General features: G+C 51.1%; 6 protein-coding genes across 6 annotated transcripts; 2 read left to right on the top strand and 4 right to left on the bottom strand.

The window, feature by feature from the left end:
- Nucleotides 1–1,228: 1,228 nt before the first annotated feature.
- On the bottom strand, nucleotides 1,229–2,349 carry B0T23DRAFT_428195 (uncharacterized protein; the record flags this gene model as incomplete). Its single annotated transcript, XM_062840121.1, has 2 exons — nucleotides 1,229–1,822; nucleotides 1,912–2,349. 2 exons carry the CDS (start codon nucleotides 2,347–2,349, stop codon nucleotides 1,229–1,231), a joined length of 1,032 nt encoding a protein of 343 aa, XP_062694722.1.
- Nucleotides 2,350–3,035: 686 nt separating this feature from the next.
- Nucleotides 3,036–3,491, bottom strand: B0T23DRAFT_428194 (uncharacterized protein; the record flags this gene model as incomplete). Its single annotated transcript, XM_062840120.1, has 1 exon — nucleotides 3,036–3,491. One exon carries the CDS (start codon nucleotides 3,489–3,491, stop codon nucleotides 3,036–3,038), a length of 456 nt encoding a protein of 151 aa, XP_062694721.1.
- Nucleotides 3,492–4,830: 1,339 nt separating this feature from the next.
- On the bottom strand, nucleotides 4,831–5,295 carry B0T23DRAFT_286618 (uncharacterized protein; the record flags this gene model as incomplete). The annotated part of the gene is made up of 1 exon (XM_062834254.1): nucleotides 4,831–5,295. A coding segment is annotated over one exon (465 nt), but the record flags the coding sequence as incomplete, so codon positions are not given.
- Nucleotides 5,296–7,927: 2,632 nt separating this feature from the next.
- B0T23DRAFT_441077 (uncharacterized protein) lies at nucleotides 7,928–8,433 on the top strand (the record flags this gene model as incomplete). Its single annotated transcript, XM_062840748.1, has 2 exons — nucleotides 7,928–8,222; nucleotides 8,344–8,433. Exons 1-2 carry the CDS (start codon nucleotides 7,950–7,952, stop codon nucleotides 8,431–8,433), a joined length of 363 nt encoding a protein of 120 aa, XP_062694719.1. The 5' UTR covers nucleotides 7,928–7,949.
- Nucleotides 8,434–12,069: 3,636 nt separating this feature from the next.
- On the bottom strand, nucleotides 12,070–12,588 carry B0T23DRAFT_314535 (uncharacterized protein; the record flags this gene model as incomplete). Its single annotated transcript, XM_062834801.1, has 1 exon — nucleotides 12,070–12,588. One exon carries the CDS (start codon nucleotides 12,586–12,588, stop codon nucleotides 12,070–12,072), a length of 519 nt encoding a protein of 172 aa, XP_062694718.1.
- A 2,383-nt stretch (nucleotides 12,589–14,971) lies between these two features.
- Nucleotides 14,972–16,930, top strand: B0T23DRAFT_428190 (uncharacterized protein; the record flags this gene model as incomplete). Its single annotated transcript, XM_062840119.1, has 2 exons — nucleotides 14,972–15,340; nucleotides 15,584–16,930. 2 exons carry the CDS (start codon nucleotides 14,972–14,974, stop codon nucleotides 16,928–16,930), a joined length of 1,716 nt encoding a protein of 571 aa, XP_062694717.1.
- Between the last annotated feature and the right edge of the window lie 600 nt (nucleotides 16,931–17,530).

Raw genomic sequence — 17,530 nt, 5'->3', positions numbered from 1 at the left:
TCCCGTCCCTCCAGCAAGTGGGGTGTCCTCCCAGCTGTTAGTAGTCATACACTATAATCCAGTATTTAGTGAGACGCACTACCACTCCCACATCGCCTGCTCTGAAAGCGAGCTGCTGTTTTACAGCGAAACGGCGAACGACACCCACTGCGAATGACAACGTCTGTAACCAAGATCGAAGTTATTGGCCAACAACACTCGGGCAGTTGTTACCATAACTGTCCTTTAGGTGCAAATCCAATGCTTTCAAGGGGAGAAACCGTTATCGATGCGGATATCACCAAATTTCCTCTCTCCGCAAACCAAAGCCGCGACCAAATAGGAGGTGGGCGCGAGTGAGATGAAGCGACAATTCCTGGGCGTGGTCTGACTCCTTGTCATCACCACAATCCTGTTGTTTTTTTGTCAGCTTCAGTATTCTGATGGAATGAGAAAACACATGTTATAAGGAGGAAGTAGGAATGCAACAACACAATGAGTAAAAGATAATTGCGACTACAAAAGGGAACGAAAATAAAAAGAATGATGGTGTTGAACTGAGGATCAGAAGATATTGGAGGAAGATAACCACTAATCGATATTCTTTAAGGCAAACTGGGCCAGGAATCAAGCCACCCACGAAACTAATTGCTTAATCCTAACCGCTGGAACGCTTGATGTAGGGATATACTCTACGTTGTCTCTCCAGCCCAAGCTCTGCGACTTTACCGGGCTTTCTTGTAAGAGCAACGCACGTGGGCAACAAAAGCACTTGCTTGCTTTCGGTAATGTCTACCATGCCACCTAGGGCGAACGTACGCCGTCGATTCATCGAGAAAAACACAGTGTTATGCCCGACGCCTGGTTACTTTTTGACCATGGGCCCTCTTTCTCACCGCTTGTGTTCTTCGTGAGTGTCGCTCCTCGATTTCTCCCCTCTGTATCGTCGTATGTTAGGTAGTCCATCCGCCGGACCTCGCCCTGTTATCAATGGGACTTGTAACGTTTCTCGTGATTGCTGACATCGCCCGCTGTCTAGCCGAATAATCTTCCTTTGGTTATCGCCGATAAAGTTTGTCAGACTGCCGTAGATAGCATCTCTTTTCTGATACATCATCGTGCTGTTGGCCACTCCTCATCGGCAATGTCGAGCTTTGACTCCTCTCATATTTCCAAGCTGTTGAGGTCGGCTGTCCACATGACCCCGTGGTGCACGGCTGATCATTCCGACAGCAGAGCCGTGAGTACCTCAATTCCTGCCCAACCCCTTCTTGATTGAGGCAATCTTGGCCTTGCGGCTGGCCTCTGATGCGCCTTTGGGCTTGGTAGACCTTTCCTTCCTGACCCCACCCTTCTGGACGTACCCTGGGACCCAAGTTTGTCCCGCGGCCCTTCTTTGCCTGGCCCGATCATTCTTTGCAACCTGGCGTTGGCTGCATAGTAGGCAGTGCTTTCCAGCACCGTTGTCAGCCTCGCCATAGCAATTCGAGCAAGACCAAATACCAAGAAGTGCCCTGGCGATGACAGCTTGTCGTTTTCTGGAGCTGGGCGAGTTGCCCAGGCAGTCGAAGCAGCGCGCCGCTCCGGGCTGCCAGATTGATTCCTCCTTGCATTCTTCGCAAGGAACGCCGTAATCAATCGGAGCCAGAAGCGGCTGGTTGGAAGCTTGGTTTTGAGACTCCGCGCTGCGATGACCGTTCGGTAGAGCCACCGGATGAACGATGTGAGAGTCGGGATGGATGGTATGAGCGGCAGTTGTGTGGTCGGGGGCCATATGACCATGATAATTCACTGGTTCGACAACTTGGGTGAGACCGATGGGGATAACGTTTTTGGTAGGTACCTGTTTAGCCTCATGCGTGTTACTCGAACTGACCTCAAGCGCTTGCGAATTGTTTGGGGCACTTGACAGTTTGGGCCAGTTCTACTTACGCTAGTGGTAGCGGTGGTGAGGGTGGTACTACGCACCTCGGGTTCTTCAGATTGAACACCGGCAGGGCGATCAGTCGATCTGTCAGTAGGCGTAATGTGGGTCGCGTTAGTCTGATTGTAGGCTTCGTCAATCGGCTTATACGTCTCGTCGGTCGGCTTGGAAACCACGTTGGTCGGCTTGAAGGTTGCGTCGATCGGCTTGTGGGTTGTATCGATCGGTGTATATGTTGCGTGGGTCAGCTTGTAGAGCGCGTCGATTGGCTTCTTTGCTGTGGCGACCAGAGATTTGTCGACGATAGACGAGTCCTCTATCGCGTGGTCGCCCTGATCTTGCTCCGCGTCCTTGGAATAATCCTCCTCGCCGAAGGGGCAGGCGGGAGGCATGTCAAAATCGTCGGGCTCGCTCAGCAAGGCGTCCAGCCAGTCACGCTCCGCCATGATGGATAGAACGGACTGCACTGTGCCTGCTTCGACTTGTGTTGCTCTTCGCGTCATTTTCCTCTATCTGCGGTCGGTAGCGGCGTTGCGCTTGTTGCAAGATCACTCACTGTTGACCGTGAGGTAAATGTGAGTTGCAAAGCGGTGCGAAGGAGCGAAGGGGTGAGGAAGTTGAGTAATGGAAAAGGATTCAAGAAGTGTCGGCAAAAAGGCGGAATACCAAAACGGCTGCGACCAATAAAAATGGCTCGCGCTCCTTCCCTCTTGACTACAAAACCGGTCAGCTATTGTAACGAACGTATTGATAATTTCGGACCGCTCCTGCCATACCAGCGTGCGACCTGGACCGAGTGGGGACTTGACCCGTTTGTTCATCCCATTTCATATTTTCCCCTCGGTGGCATTTACTCTGCTCGTCTTTGAACGGACCTGAAATCGATCACAAGACAATGAGGGCGATGTCCTTGACATCTGGATAATAATTTGGATGTCATACCACGAAGGAAGGCAATCACAAAGAAGCAAATAGGGAAGATGAAAAGGTGTAAATACCACAAGCATATGCGCGGTACTGGAGGCTTGACGTTGCCGGCCAAATCCTTTGAAGGCAGAAGGATATTACTACTTACTAGGAGCTACGATTCTAGTGAATCAAATCCTCCCTATTATATTTCTTAGTAAAGTATCTAGTAAGGTTGAAATTTGGACTGAGCATTATGTGGGAGTTCACCCTCCTGCCTCGCCAAAGAGGTCTCCTCATTAGTAGAGAAGACATACGGCCCTGGAATATCTTCCTCGGTGGCAGTAGCACGCGTTGAGCCTAACGCGATATTGCCATATCGGCGAGTGTTAAAGTAGGCGAATGTCTGGAAGATTCGCACCCAGTTATCGGTATAGTAGCCGCTATACAAAACGACGCCGTTTTCTTCAGTACGTCTCGGGAAGCGCGGTGTACCTTGGTGTTTCGGGCGTATCGTACAACGATGGAGCGCAATGAAGAGAGTCGCACAGATCGATTCGGTAAGTATAACCTCGTTCAGCTTTTTCTCGTCAGTTGTACCAAGTAATGCCAAATCTCCGCGCCTGACGGCCACGGCGTGAAGCGGAAGGGAGGATGTTTCGGCCTTCTCGATAGCGCGCATGATGTGAGCATGTCGAGAGGAATCGCAGAGCGAATCGATGCACTTCTTCCAGATAACGTGCATATCGTTGAATTTGACGCCCAGCCAACCCCGAGAGTGACACGGCTTCTTGATATGGCCAGCGCAGAATGATAAACAACAGGCTTCTCGGGGAATTGAGGTTGACCAGACCACTGACTTTGGTTGGGACTGAGAATGATTGGTGACACGGAAGAAGGAGGCAAAAAGTAAAGAGGGACAAATGGATGGTCTTATTACCGATGGACGGCAACTTCCATTAAGAAAAAAACGACGAAGGGAAAGTCGATGGGCTTTGGTGGAAGTTGCGATTCGGTGGTTTTGGCGGGGAGGCATGTGGGGACCGGGGATCAATGCCAAGACCGGAAGGCCTCACGAAGTCCAGAAGGTCGGGTGTTGACTCGGCAGCCCTGGGTCGGCTGAGGGGATGAAGACATCAGCATTGTTTTAGGGGGACGGTCTTTAGAGTAATCATCATCTAGTACTGCCCACTGGGGCATTTTATTGAAGTATTATCTGATCTGAAATGAAGCCGTCGGATCAATTGTTTGACGCGTCGGCTTGACGATCCGTAGTATATACCGAAAACGACTTGACGTCGAAGCACGTATACGAGCCATACACCCCATGACTGAATATTCTCTGGAGGACGATCGGGATTGCATACATCCGCTGTCAATTTCATCGACGGATATATACCAGATGGGAGATCTTGTTCTAGACGTGGAAGCCTGGCTGCCCGCAACTCTTCTTCCCGAGGAGCTCACGTGTAGATAATGGACGTGTAGACAAAGGGAACTCAACAATTTCGACGAAAGAATGTGACTGACACGATATTGATGTGTTTATATGTAGGACCTGATACTGTCAGAACAAACTGTTGTTCTAAGACAGTGAACAAAGGGAATGCTTGAACAGCAATGGCGAAGCCAAACAGGACACAACAATCCTAGCGCTTGCTAGAAGTAAACATGCCGCTGTGCATACTTGCAGAGCGTTTGAAGAGTTCTGTCTAACAGTCCTTCCACTGAAGCCTAAGGCCGAATTTCTCTTCCAAACCAGAGCGCGTGTTATGGTGACAACTTTGCTCATCCGCAACTGTTTTCTGACCTTGTCCCCTATGCTTATTTGCCACCAGTCTGCGGTTCAACTTCCGTCGAAACTTCTTTGCTTTCTCAAACTTCGTATGAAGCTACCTGCTCTTGGTACTTGGAAAAGGCTTGCCATCCGTTGAGCAAGACACTTCCGAATCATGCATAGAGGTCAACGTCTGGCGGGCGGGCAACCTGAAGTTCGATTGCCGAAGTTCCCACTGCTGGTATTAGGTAGCTACGGCTGGAATGTCCAGCGTCTCCACGCCCGGCGCCTGGACAGATGGAGTTGCAACACCTGGAGATTCTACAGCTGGCTCAGGAGCGACAGCTTGAGGTTGACTAGCCGAGTCGAAGGCAATTCCCAGTCCCTTGAAGATGGCTTCAGCGGCCTCCCGCGCCTTTCTGGCTCTCTGTTTGGCCTTGTGCCTCTGGTTCTTGCCCTTCTGGCGTCCGTAGCAGACGGTGCAAAGCTTGTTATCTCCTCTATCGGCCTCGCCATAACAAGTGCTACAACTATCAATACCGCGAGCAGCGCGTTCGATAACAGCGGCAATCTTTTTGGGGCCTGGCTTATTTCTGCAACAGCCAAAGCAGCGGTCTACTGTCTTTTTCCACACAAAGTTGGTGCGGCAGATTGAGCAGACCTTGCCAGGGTAAGGCACCTGAAGAGGGGGGCGAGTAGTAGCCGGCACAGATGCCACAGATGCGGCAGTGGGGGTGGCGGCGTGCTGCAGCAATCGAGAATGACTTGGAGGTGCGGTATAGGAAGGTGCGATGGGATGGGAAGGGGTAGCATGCCCTTGCTCCGAATGGTGATTGTAGGGGATGGGGGAAGGAATGGGGGCAACCTGTGTCTGTGGCTGTTTGTGGGGGACGGTGGTACTGGGATAAGATGCGACGGGCCACTGCTGCTCATAGTGGGTGGGATGAGGGAACGAAGGGAGAGGCTTCGCGACTCGCGGGTCATCGTGCTTGTCCTGGGGCAGAGGAAACAAATCATTGCCGAGACCCAAGCCATCCACTTCCCAGCTATCCTGCGCGGGATCAGTCAAAAACATGTCTGGCGCCTGTACCCGATCTGAGAGGTGTCCTTGATCGAAGCAGGACAAGTGCTGATTGGCTGATACGCTTTGGCTGCGGGAATTTTGCGATGCAAGCCTCTCATTGGTTTCGGGAGCATGATTTTGGGTGCCCATAATGAGCGACGTTGAATAGAACTTCAACTCTCAAACGTCTCTAAAGCTGTGGCTGTCAGTTTGACGACCTGGCTGAGGTGATGCTAGCCATTGAAGACTCGTCAGTTGACATGGTTGCGGTCTTTTGGAAAGATGTACCTACTACTTGATGTGACTAGATGGTAAGTCCGCCAGGGTGGGCGGCTCTGACGAAACAGTTGGGTGATCAAGTCGACTCGCTGATCGCTGACTGAACGTGATGCTCTCGTTCAGTAAAATAATCAACTCCCACTTTGTTTGTAGGCCCTCAAGATTTTGCTTTTAGGTTTGGATGTGGCAAGAATTGGGCGCTTTGCAGGACACGCGAAATGTTGAATGGCTGCTGACCCGTGACTGTCGGTTTGCGAGAAGAAAAGGAGAGGGTCAGAAAGTAAATGAATGAAAAGGAAAAGGTTGCGGACCTAGAGGTACCTTGGTGGAAGCAGCGACTTTGGAAGTCAGAAGGGAGCGTGCGTGGACTTGAAAAGACTGCGAGCGATGAGTTTATACTATCGTATGAGGGTTATTTTCGAAGGAGCAGCGACTTGAGCTGTCAAGAATGGCTGCAGAACCAGATAACGCGACTGGGAATAAGCTGCAAGCTGGTTAACACAAAATCAGAGAAACAAAAACAAAGACAAAAATAGCAGTGAAAACGAGTGTGAGTGACCTTAACGATAATGTACTGTACCTAAATCGTTCGAAACGTTGATGGGGATGCAAGATGTGTGCGGGCTGGAAATTCTGATACAGTCAATGGGTACCTACAAGTACCTACCTAAGTAGGTATGCACCGCGCAGGTCTGTGCATCGGACAGCGCCGGGGGCTCGAGGGCCTGCTCATAGTACCTAGCAGATACCTGGGCTCTAGACTGTAAGACCTCTGGCTTTGGTGTAGGTTATATCATGTGTTAAGCTTTATTGCGGGAGGTACATGAGGTCAGCAGCAAAAGGGGTGGTGTGATAAGTACCTCTCCCAACGGAACCTACCTAATCATTCCTCGTTCACACTACCAAGCGCGCACCCGCTGTAAGTGGCTTTCTTTCAGCGGTGATCTGGGCCACGATAGGCGGGAGCGCCCCCCAGCTCACAGTGCCAATGATGGGGCCATTGCCCGCACAGCACATACCCGCACTCGCTGCCGTGCACTTGCTGCCACTTGGATGGCCTCTCCACCTCTTTCTCGGCCCAAACGCTTCCTCACTTTTCCGCATCACCGTCCAGCGTGGAAAAAGCCCTGAGGCCATATTCTACTTAACAACCCAGAAATCTCCGGTCGTCAGGACGCCGCATGTGCTGTCAAGCATGAGTAGCGCGCAGCGACAAACACTAGCAAGAAACTGGACTTCCCGTCACTGTTCCGGGCAGCGACACCGCGGAAGATATACCGATAAAGCAACTCCGAACCACTGCAAAGAAGACTCGAGTAAGGACCAAGATAATATGCAGTGAAACAGGCTCTTACCTGCTGTTCTCTTATGTGGCGCGCTGACCGATCGGGTAAAGTCCCAGATCACAGATGGTTCCATCGACGAGAGTAACACCTCTAAGCACGTACCGCGAGGCATTCGAGCCGGCCGCTTTTGCGAATTCGATCGAAGCATAACCATCTGTCCATTAGTCGAGTTATCAACGAAGGAGCCACGATCACCAAGGATATACTCCATGATGCCCCGCCGGCCAGTGCTGCGAAGGTGCTCAAGTTCCACCGAAAGCCCTGCTGCCACCGCCCTGGGAACACCTGTGCGCCGCGGGGCCACATCGTTGCGTCGTAGGGCGACGATACATGCACGCAGAATATTCACACACATGAAGTGTCAGATCGGGCCGACCCGACCCGGATAATTCCACAGAACTCCGGCAATTTCTTTCTGAAGCCGCCAGACCACGTCTATATCTGCGGTTGAATACACGGCTTGGCTTCCGTGGCGCCAGAGATACGATGGTACGCCAGACATTGTGATGTGGCGATGATTTTGAGGAAGGCGGACCTAGGATATGGGCGGGAGAAGGAGAGGTAACAGATCTCGTCGTGGCCAGATGTCAACAAGCGCACATGGTTCTCCGTCTCCGACGTCGTGGGAATACGACGTACGATCCGGCCCTGAACACGAGAGTCGACGGCACGAAGATGGCGAGGATATGGGAAAAGGTGCAAGATGAACGGGAAATGGCGCTGATGGAGGTCAAGGGGCAACCCGTACAACCTCGCGTCTTATGGTCCAAGAAAGCAGCGGCTTCTGCAGCACATGGTGACCTGCGCAGGCTTGTCACGAACCGATCCGGACACAAAGTCAGTGTTGATACCCCTACTATGGGTGATGTGGTGAGGATGACTACGGCTTCGCTGTCAGAGGAGAAAGAGACTCAGTGGTTTGGCCTCTCGTTGCTCATAATCATGGAGGTATGCTTGCTGATATGACTCGTTAGCTTGACGCAAAAACAGTCACGGAAAACATTCCTTCAAATGGACGAAACAAGGTATAAGGTCGCGCTGATAGATATCCCACCCGGCTTATCGAAAGGGCCACAACGACCGCTACTTTGAATTGGAGCACTTTCCACCATCGAAGAATACAGCTCTCCAGGTCGCGAGCTACAGCCTTTTGGTGTAGGCTTTTGGGCCGTCTGGAAGCGCGGGTTGATGTACAAAACGTTGCCAATACGTAAAGTCTGGGTCGTAAGAGATGTTGGGTTCGTGTGGGAAGGTCATCTGCCAGAGATGAACAGCGCGAAATCTTTCCGGGAGATCTCTGAAACGGGTCGATTCTGTCGACATTTGCATCAAAGGCCAAGAGGCGGAACAAGGACCGGTACATGACAGCAAGTTCAGCCGTCACAGAACAACACAACGAAGAGCTCGCAAATGAGAGGGCGCTGAAGAAGCAGTTGGCGAACTGGACAAGGCAAGTTGATGAGATTACACGATGTCGATCAAGAGCAAGAGCAAAGAGGCGAAGCAGTTTGTCGGGACGAGAAAAGGGGAGAATGATGGGGGGAGACGGCACTTGACTGATCTACGCCATGCGCATGGATTTAGGGCGAGGGAAATGACCCCAAGCACATGTGCATAACGGCTCAGTCGGCTGCCTCGGCGATTCTAGCAGCATTACCGAAGCAAAGCGGTGAGCAGGAACCCCTCACTGCGAGCGGGGGGAACAGTAGTAGAAGGTGATATCGAGCAAGGAAGTAACAACCAAGCAGCAGTGGGAACATAACCATTTCACTCCGGCATTTGGAAAGTACGATGAATGGTATTTGATACGACGCCAAGTTGCGGTGCGATGCCCTCTGGAGTGTCGCAACTCTTGTTCGTACCAGTTGCGCACGACTCGACAACCGGATATCATATCAACTTGGAGGGAAACGCGGGAGTACCTTTAGGCAGGTGAGCATTAACGATCCCAATACTCCCCAGAGACTGTGCTTCCTTCATTATTCTGATAGCCGATCGTCGTCCTCCCGCCCGACAAACATAACCTTTTGGGGTCAATTGATGGCACTCATGGCACGTCGTCTACAGTGGGGAAGGCACCATGGAGGCTCGGCGTATTGTTTTCGGCACCAACCCTGTCACACTTTCCCTTTCTGTCAGGTTGATTCCATCTCATTGGCCGCATTTTTATTCACTGGCAGGGGTTCCCTGCTCATGGAGCCTGATCCTTGACAACAAGAGGGCAGACGCGACTCGAGTGACGACGAAATCACTCCAGAGGGTAGGAGCGAAGGAGGATTTGCGAAGTAAGGCAGAGAAACTCGAAATCATCGCATTAACGGAGAGAAAGGAACCTTTTCGCGAGAACACACTTGTAAGTGTTGTAGTCGCTACCGGTTTCCGTCGATTGCCAAGATCTCTACAGAAAATGTCAACGGATACGCTAACACGGCCCGTCCACAGATCACATCTTGTCAGGTAGTAGACTCGGGCAAATCCATTCGATGGAACCCGCAAATCTAACAATGACCAGCGGAACGGAAACTGAACCCCTGATCTTCCTGGTCTGGCTGTCCTGGTGACCGTAGGCCAGGCAGGATTTGCACTCGAAGATGCGGCGCGACTGCTTCGTGTCCTCCAAAAAAAAAAAAAAAAAAATATCAAGGCACCTCATGCACATATTCAAGTGCAGCAGATGCGTCTTCGAGACCGATACAATTGAGCTCTTTCCGTTTGAGTTTCGCGAATTTCTCACATTTCCAGCCATTCCACTAAAAGCTGTGCTTATTCTTCTCATCCGCTCTCACATTCACCACCACCTCAGTTTCGAACTTGATTTTCGGATGACAACGGACGATACGTCATCCAGCACGAGCTGAAGGTTTCCGGACATCTTCTAGATTTTCAGTGCGTTCATTGCTAACTACGTGCGCATCCATCTGACTGCCATTTTCCAGTATACCGATATCTGAGCCTCACTGCCGTTTCATGATGTTTTTACACTCCTTCGCCTTCCTCGTCTGCTCATCGCTTTCCATTCAGACCAATCCACTAAACCTTAAGTTAAACCTTCGCGAACGTGATCTGTGCGCAATCCGATCACACTGAAGCGGTGCAGGACAAACGGATCGGCACACGTCTGCCATATCTCCAATACGTCTCAACCTTACCAAGATCCCTCCACTCGAGCTTAAGGTACTATCGAAGCCTACGGCGACAGCATATCAGCTCGCGAATGTTTCTAGCTAGGGGCGCTGCCTGTTCTCTCGGCCGCGCACACTTGTTGGACGTTCCAATCTCCGGTGAACTTGATGATTTCTCACTTTTTCAAGCTTTATCTCTTCAGTTATTTCTATATCATGTCTCAAAATTTTTCATTGCACACGGCTCCGTTTCGACCAAACGAGATTCAGGTTCACTTCAGTATGGACTCGGGAACAAAGTGGAAGGCGTGGAGTTGAGTCCCATGAATTCATCCGGACTACTATTCAGCATTTTCATGACCCGATGTATTTCGGATACTATCTCCACCAGCAGCCATTCACCACAAGACTTGGCAATGGATTTGTCGTCCGAATTCAACCTCGCACCAGGTTCAAATCACAGAAATTAATTATTTGTCACTAAAATGGTACAAAATCCCCTTGAAACCCACCACATTTCCCCTTTGTCTTGTTACAAACTCTGAGGTGCAAGTTCGTGGACCAGCGGACATTGGACTCGTCGGCCAGAAAGCAACATCCAGCTTCGCGGAACGACTTCTTTTTGCTGTTGCACTACATTCAAGATGAGTAACTCGTGCCCTGCCTCCACGCAGAGCAGCATGCCACCAAGCCATAACGGCTCGATGGTAGGAAGCAGCAAAAAGCGAAAACTCGCCGACTACTTCGACGTTGACAGTCCAGTATATGAGGAACACCTTCATCTCCAGAGCCTTCGCAGCCAGAAGCCCTTGCCTAAGAGTGGCCTTTCTCAACAAACTGACAACAGACTCAACCATCATTCGCCACTGGCCATAAACGTCCCATCATCTCAGAGTAACTTGGCCCAGCAGTATTCGCAGCCGAACGACAGATTTGAAGCTAGCGCCCACTTACTGAGCTCTCAATCTCCCAAACCCCAACAACATATTGGCGGTGCCTTGTCCTCCAATGGGACTCTTCAAGACCATCCGCGACAAGACCGATTAAACGATCCGATCTTTGCTCAATCTAACACGCCGGCGGCCATCGAGGACCATGTCCCGCAAAATCTATTCATCACACCGGCTTATCCCCAACTAAATCAGCCTTCCATCCTGAACCACCATGTTCCGCAAACCTCATTTATCAGACCGGGCCATCATCAACAAAACCAATCTTCCACCCTAAACCACCGTGTGTCGCAAAATTCATTCATTACTCCGGGCCACCTCCGACAGCACGAACCTCCCATTCCGGACCATCTTCCACAGAATCTATTCAACCAAACTGTTCGCCCTCAAGGAAACAACCACTCGGTCCTCAACGATGTAGTTCCGCAAAATTCATTCATTCCGCCTCTTCTTTTCCCAGAAGACATGCCTCTGGCCCCCAACGGTCACAGTGGTCCGGAAGATCTGTTTATGCCGCCAATTCCCGTTTCGGGAAACGAGCATTTGGCCTTCACCAACAATTTTCAGCAAGATCTTCTCATAAATATGCCTCTAGTACCTGACAACCAGGTATTTCAGTTTGACAACATGCATCTGCCCCAGAACAATCAGGACATCCAGTGGGACAATCATCACCTCCAGAATAGCATGGGCCAGGGCTTGGACGTCCAACAGGAGGTCCCTTTAGGTGGGATGATTCCAGCGCCTCAAACTCCGGTGCTTGAAGCAAATGAACCGCTTGGCCCTCAATCCCCACCCGTCGTCGTCCCGAACGCACATCAATATATGTGCAAGATTCCAGGCTGTGACCAGCCTACACTCGCTCAAACCAAGCGGTCGAGCAAGTGCCGGGATCACTTGGAAAACCCTCCTCCTCGGTCTCGCGAGACAGACCTTTCTGAAGCTGTTGCAACCGGACAAGGATACTGCAGCGGCTGCAACGGGCTCCGCCCTCGCCGTGCTCCCAACAAGACTTGCTGGGAATGCTTTTGTAAAGGACGGCGCCAGAGATGGGGAGTTTGTGACGGGTGCCCGGCTTCGTGGTGCCCCAATCGGGTCGTTCAGGAGGATTGAGTCCGGATAAACTGAGACACCATCAACCGAAGCGGGCTCACCGACAACTCGCCGAATATAGTGGCTAGTGAGGAGATTTTGGGTTGGGAGTGGGCCTCTGGTGTGCGCGGTTCCCCGACAGACGGACATGGGATTTTGGCAATATGGTTACACGTGCAGGTAAAACTTTACCTAGCCTTCATGGTACCTCCACGAACTTGACCTAGTGCTCAGTTCTCTTTATTACTAAGTTCTCGGGTTATTTCAATTCTTTACCTTTCAGTTGTGTGTTCTGCATTTCTCTGCATTCTTTGTCTTGTATACGTGAATAATGATGGTGAATTATCTGGTTTCTACCCTATATACAATAATAGTTGTTGTTGTATCAGGGCGCCATTACCTCTTGTAACGCCATTTCGAGGCATCACTCGGAAGGAATGCCACCCTCGGCCCGTCTGCCAATATTCTTTCCTTTCTACCCCTAGAACAAACTTTCTCTCGACATTCCCCTCCTTGCTGTTACAAACCTCCTGTTGTTGTGGTTAGAAAGTTTAAAATTCAGATTCTTCTACCTCCTTCAGCATCCGTACTGACATTAAGGAAATAACTACCTAGGTAGCAAGTTCAAATCATCTCATCATCCATTCCCCCCTGCGACATGAACCCTATCTGATCAACACGCTCCACGATCAGCCGCCACAATGCACTGAGATTCAAGGGGACCGTCTGCAATACCAAAATATCTCTATTGACGAAGACTACACCTTTCAGAACTGGGAGCTTCCCCATTTGCCGGATGGCGAAGTTCCGCGGCAACAATTATGGAATGATGATATTCCCATTAATGATCGACCTTTCAACGGCTTGCTTGACATTGCCCGCGGGCTTGATTGGAATACGCTAGACGAGGATATATGTCGTGAAAACTAGTCTGAAGACGACCAGTCAGACGAGGACCAGTCGGTTGGGCACCTGTCTGAGGACGACCTCTCCCAGGACGGCGACGACGACGACAGGCTTGAAGACGACGATTTCGAAGGCCTCCAGCGCGGCATGAAGGTGTTGAACAGCAACCCTTCTATGCCCCTATATACGACCCCGAAATGAAAATCTGTGACGAGCATGAGTGCGGTGAACCAACTTTCTTCCAAACGTGAAGGGCAAGAAAGTGCAGGTTCCACCTCGAGAACCCGCCGCCTCAAACCCGGTGGGAGGATCTCGACCACGCTGCCACGGCCGATCCGGATTCTTGTTCCGGATGCAACGGCCTCCGCCCGCGAAGGGCACCCGGCAAAACCTGGTGGGAATGCCTCTGCAAGAATCGGCGGCAGAGGTTTGGTGTTTGCGACGGGTGCCCTGCTTCTTGGTGCCCGAATCGGGTTGTCGAGAGAGCTTAGGTCGGGAGCTCGAATTTCGGTATTTGGAGCCACATTGGGTAAATGAGCGAATGGGAGAGTTGCTATTGCGCCTGAAGGAAACGTCGAAGACAGCATCTCAAGGAATACAGGAAACGCAGGAGACACCATGTCAGTAGTTCTCAAGTGAGGGAGCGAGGCGTGCACGGTAGCAAGGGATATCGGATGGATCAGGTCTTTGGGGACATCTATATCACAGTAAGTCCTACTATTTTTCTAACGGCTGGGTATGTGTGGTCGTCGGTGGGCCATGGAGATTAGGCAAGGTACCTAATCGGAGCCCGGGTTAGAGGTTTGCAAGATGCTTTCCTTGAGCTGCGATCGTGGTCACTTCAATATCTTATCTCTCGTTATCTCTTTTGGTCCCTGATGTGCAAGTTGCACCAAGTGACAGATCCCGCCACAAGGTCGCTTAAGGGTGTGGTCGAGAATGCCAGATGCTCCACGGGTATCTCTTTCGCCTCAAAGAATCAGGCTACTCGTGGTCAACGACCTAGCTCCGCAAAATCTATTTATCCCCTCTCCCCTTCCTCAGAAAAACATGCCCCCGGCCTCTTGGATTAAAACTTAGAAAGCAAGCTCTTCCACTGCCAGAAACGGGATGTTTACCAAGCTGAGCTTCTGCTCCATCACCGGGCCTACAGTTACCGTGCTCTAATCTACGGGCACATCAACGACGTTCTCCCACACGGAGCGTTGAAGCCACCTCCTCCGGCTTATTGGTCTTGACATAACTACATCATGTCAGAGAAGTGATGAAAGGAGGATGGAGTAACAACCTTCGGAACTCAGATTCAAACCTTGATTAAACCTTCACCCCGCCCATCCCACCTGGTAGACTGTTACCACAGAGACGTATTCACCGGAAAAGCTGCATCGAATCCTTAGTTCGGCCCTCGCCCCCAAAAATGCAAACAGTCCTGAAAACTGACACTGTGTGGTTTAAATCTTGCTCAAAACCACTCGCCCAGTCTCTCTTCTCGATTTGGTTTTTGTTCAACACTACCAGAGCAAACCTCTCCACCCTGATAACCGGAAGGTAAAAGTAAGGTAGGTATTGGTTAAAACTCAAATATCATCCTCAAACAACCAACTTCCTTTCTTATTTCGACATCAAGATGGAGTTCACGCGCTCCGATAGTGACGGAGCGTCCCAAAGTCGAAAAAGAAAGAGGGTCGACGAAGTCGTCACGGACGGAGGTCGTCGCCGAAATGTTTCTCCTCTGCGCCCTCTTCCTACCCATTCCCCTCTGCAGCTCAGTTCCTTCAACAAAGGCCCTCCCTTGAACAACAACACTTTCTTAGATCAACCTCTTCGCTCACCTCAAATGGCCTCGACGGGGTATCAGGACATCCTCCGTCCTACAGGTACCTCCAGTAATCATCTTCAGACTGGCATGTACTCTCCCAGTCCCCATGACTACATTCATCGGTTACAGAGACCCGTTGCACTTTCTAAGGGTTCGATTAATGGCGACAATTCTCCTGTAAGCTTCCCTGGCCGCCAACGCCAAAATTCTTCGACGCTTTATCAGGACATTGTCGTTCCTGGTAACCAAGCCCCGAGTCGGATTCCCTCTCTCAGCGACCATAACTACAGTTACCCGCCAAGGAATCCCGCTACACTCTCAAAAGGTTCTTTTCAACGCGATGGTTCTGCCTTGGGTTGGTCTCCACATCATCCTCGCCAATCTTCTGCGTTGCATATAGATACCTCTATCCTCCGTCAGGGAAACTTTGCACAGAGTGGTGCTCATCCTTCCAAGAATGGCGGACTCAGTCACAGCGACGTGTCGCAAGAACCCGGCACAGACACATTCAACAACGGTTCTCTTGTAGGTGACAACGCCTATCTCGATCGGCCTCTTCATGAACCTCAGCAAACTCATGCGTTGCAATCATCTTTACCTCAATTTGGCAACAATTCTCCGTGGGATATCCCTTTTTACCAAGATCACGAATACAAACAACAACAGGACCACCAGCTTAAGGCCTACTCACCTCTTCATGATACAAATCAGCCAAATCAACAGCATCCGGTCCTGGACCCTGCCCCCCAAAGGAATATGCTACAGGTTCGCGACAGGGTCTCTCAAGATCTCAAGTTCGACAACTTGCCTTTGCTGGGGGACAACTCCCAATCTTTTGCGTCTGGTTCGCCTGGTGACATGTGGAACATGTCAATGACACCAGAGGATTTACCTCCCAGACAAAACCTTCCGTCTCCCAGTCAACCCCTATCGTCAAACTATCAGTTCGGCCACGGCAATTGGGCAGAGTTCATGGGTGTGGAGATGGAGGATGCTACTATCCGCAACAATCTTGAATTTGCGGATAGTCCGGTCATCCCAGATAGGCTGCGCTTTCAAGGTGTCAAGTCGCTGGAAGAGCAAGCCCATGTCCAGGGACAGCTGGTCCAAATGGCCCAACAGGCTGTAAACTCTTTTCAAAATAACATTCCCATCTCAAACCATTTGGAACACCTGATGAGTTCCAATGGCGATCCCTGGCAGGTTTTAAGTCCATCATCAATCCATCAGGAGATCCAGCCTCAGCAGACCCAGTCATATCAGATGCAGCCTCAACAGATGCAGCCTCAACAGAGCCAATCACATCAAATCCAGCCCCAGCAGATTGAGTCATATCAGATCCAGCCATGGCAGATCCAGGCTGAGGAAATCCAGCCTGAGCAGATCCAGCCGGCGCAGATCGAGCCTGAGCAAGTAGCCGCGGCCGCAACCCCTCAACCCGCGCCCAACCCTACCGCTAATCAAAATCAGCCAATCAAGATGTGTAAAGAGCCCGGCTGCAACCAGCCAAGACTGTTCCAGACATCGAGGGCCAGAAAGTGCCAAGAGCACTTGGAAAACCCGCTGCCCGAGTCTCGTTTGCATGCCCTAGACCAGGGCGCCACGGCCGGCCAAGACATGTGCAGCGGCTGCAATGGGCTTCGCCCTCGCCGCGCTCCTAACAAGACCTGCTGGGAGTGTTTCTGCAAGGGACGACGCCAACGGTGGGGGGTCTGCGATGGCTGTCCAGCTTTTTGGTGCCCGAAGCGGGTTGTGGAGGAGGCCTGAGTCTTGGTACCTGAGAGTACCTAGGAGAGGAACGGGATGGGTGGACGGGGTGGGAATTTGGTTGGCATTACAATTACCGCAACCGAAATGGTAGAGACACGAGCGATTATTGGACGCCGAGAGTTGGGAATAGGAGAAGGTATTGCGATGGGACTTTAGGTAGATAATAGGTAGAGGTATCATTAAAGGGAGCGAAGGAGATACTAAAAGGGTCAGCAACTAGCGGATACGTCCACACTATTTCATAACTCTACGGATGCCTTCCCTATCTCAATTCCTTCCACATAGGATAATATATCCCCTTGCCTCAAGGTCGCGAGCGTTGAAACCAGCAAAACGTGTCCACCCCAATGATGTTCACGGTGTTCTTTACATGTACATACAAACTACTACTCCTTTCTCCAGCTGCTATCGCTTTTACAGCAAGACAAGTTTACCTCGCGGCCTCCCGACCCGGCCTCGGCCCCGGCCTTGAAGCCCTAAAATTACCCCGGTTGCACTCACTCCGTAAACCATGCTGACCCGAGGGTCAAGAAATGTGAATCCCATCTGGTGAGCACGGTTGGTCCCTGTCAGGCTGCCAGGATGGCCGCATGCCGC

The sequence above is a fragment of the Neurospora hispaniola genome, assembly GCF_033458365.1.
Source record: "Neurospora hispaniola strain FGSC 10403 chromosome Unknown B0T23scaffold_3, whole genome shotgun sequence".
Lineage (NCBI taxonomy): Eukaryota > Fungi > Ascomycota > Sordariomycetes > Sordariales > Sordariaceae > Neurospora > Neurospora hispaniola.
This window is presented reverse-complemented; position numbering and strand designations above follow the sequence as displayed.